The sequence below is a fragment of the Protobothrops mucrosquamatus genome, unplaced genomic scaffold, assembly GCF_001527695.2.
Source record: "Protobothrops mucrosquamatus isolate PMUCROS unplaced genomic scaffold, P.Mucros_1.0 scaffold5147, whole genome shotgun sequence".
NCBI classification, from domain to species: Eukaryota; Metazoa; Chordata; class Lepidosauria; order Squamata; family Viperidae; genus Protobothrops; species Protobothrops mucrosquamatus.
In genome coordinates, this window is record NW_015391019.1 from 7942 (window position 1) to 8990 (window position 1049).

The window sequence follows — 1049 nt, forward strand, 5'->3', positions numbered from 1 at the left end:
ATGTTTATCTTTGGTTCACCAGAGGGGCTTTAAAGGTGACAGGACCCTCCATAGAGAGGCTGAGTTTGGGGAGAGGAGCCCAGCAGAGCCCCCTCACCCCACCCAATATGGGAGTTGGCTGCAGGAACTCCCAAGCAGCCTCAGTGGGGGCAGGGGGTGGGGGCAGGGTGGAGAGGCCCCAGGGCTTTCTTTTTGGGAGTGGCCGAGTCTGAGAAACAATTTAAGGCCTTTACCTTGAGAGTCACTGATTATGTGAATAGTTGGGTAGCCCCAATCAACCCCCTCCCAAACTTTGTGGAAGGCCTTGCTGGAAGGGGGGAAGGGCACAATTGGGGCATGTAAAGTTTGGGGGACCTGACCTTCCCCTCCTCTCTCACCCCACCTTCCCTGCCCTCCAACCCTTCAGGCCCTCCAAAAAGCTGCTTCTTTCCCTCTCAGCCGCTCCCTCCTTCCACCTCCTGCCTCCCCTTCCATCCTCTCCCCCTTCCTTTCCCCCTTTCTCCTCCCCCCCAGCTCCCTCCTCCTCCTCCTCCTTCTTCTCCTCCTCCTCCTTCTCCTTCTTCCTTCTTCCCCCCCACAGCCTCAGATTGGAGCCTCCATAGGATGAGGGTCCTTGACTGGAGCCCCCTAACTCTGCCCCTCTGGGTCTCTTCCAGGCGCCTCCTCGCACTCCCTGAAGTATTTCTACTCCTCCATCTCGGATCCCAGTCAGGGGCTGCCCCACTTTGTCTCTGTGGGGTACGTGGACGGTCAGGCCTTTGTTTACTATGACAGCAACAGCCGGAGGAGGGAGCCTCGAGTCTCCTGGATGGAGAAGGTGGGGAAGGAGGACCCCCAATACTGGGACAGAAACACCCAGATAGTCCGTGGCACTGAGGAGACGTCCAGAGAAAACCTGGAGATTCTGAGGCTTCGCTACAATCAGAGCGAAGGTGAGTGATGGGTCGAGTGGCTCCTCCTGCCCCATAATCCCCTCCCCAGGAACCAGAGGGGGGAGAAAGGGGGGTCCCTTCAAAGGGAAAGGCTGCTTCCCCACATTTAAAAAGGGT

At 57.9% G+C, this 1049-nt stretch overlaps 1 protein-coding gene across 1 annotated transcript in view; it reads left to right on the top strand.

The window, feature by feature from the left end:
• Nucleotides 1-643: 643 nt before the first annotated feature.
• LOC107299585 (class I histocompatibility antigen, Gogo-OKO alpha chain-like) overlaps nucleotides 644-1049 on the top strand; it is a gene marked incomplete at its 5' end in the record, with an annotated part of 11859 nt that continues 11453 nt past the window's right edge. Inside the window, one exon of the mRNA XM_029286811.1 lies at nucleotides 644-932. Coding sequence (XP_029142644.1) covers nucleotides 644-932 — 289 coding nt within the window. The remainder of the gene's footprint in view (nucleotides 933-1049) is intronic.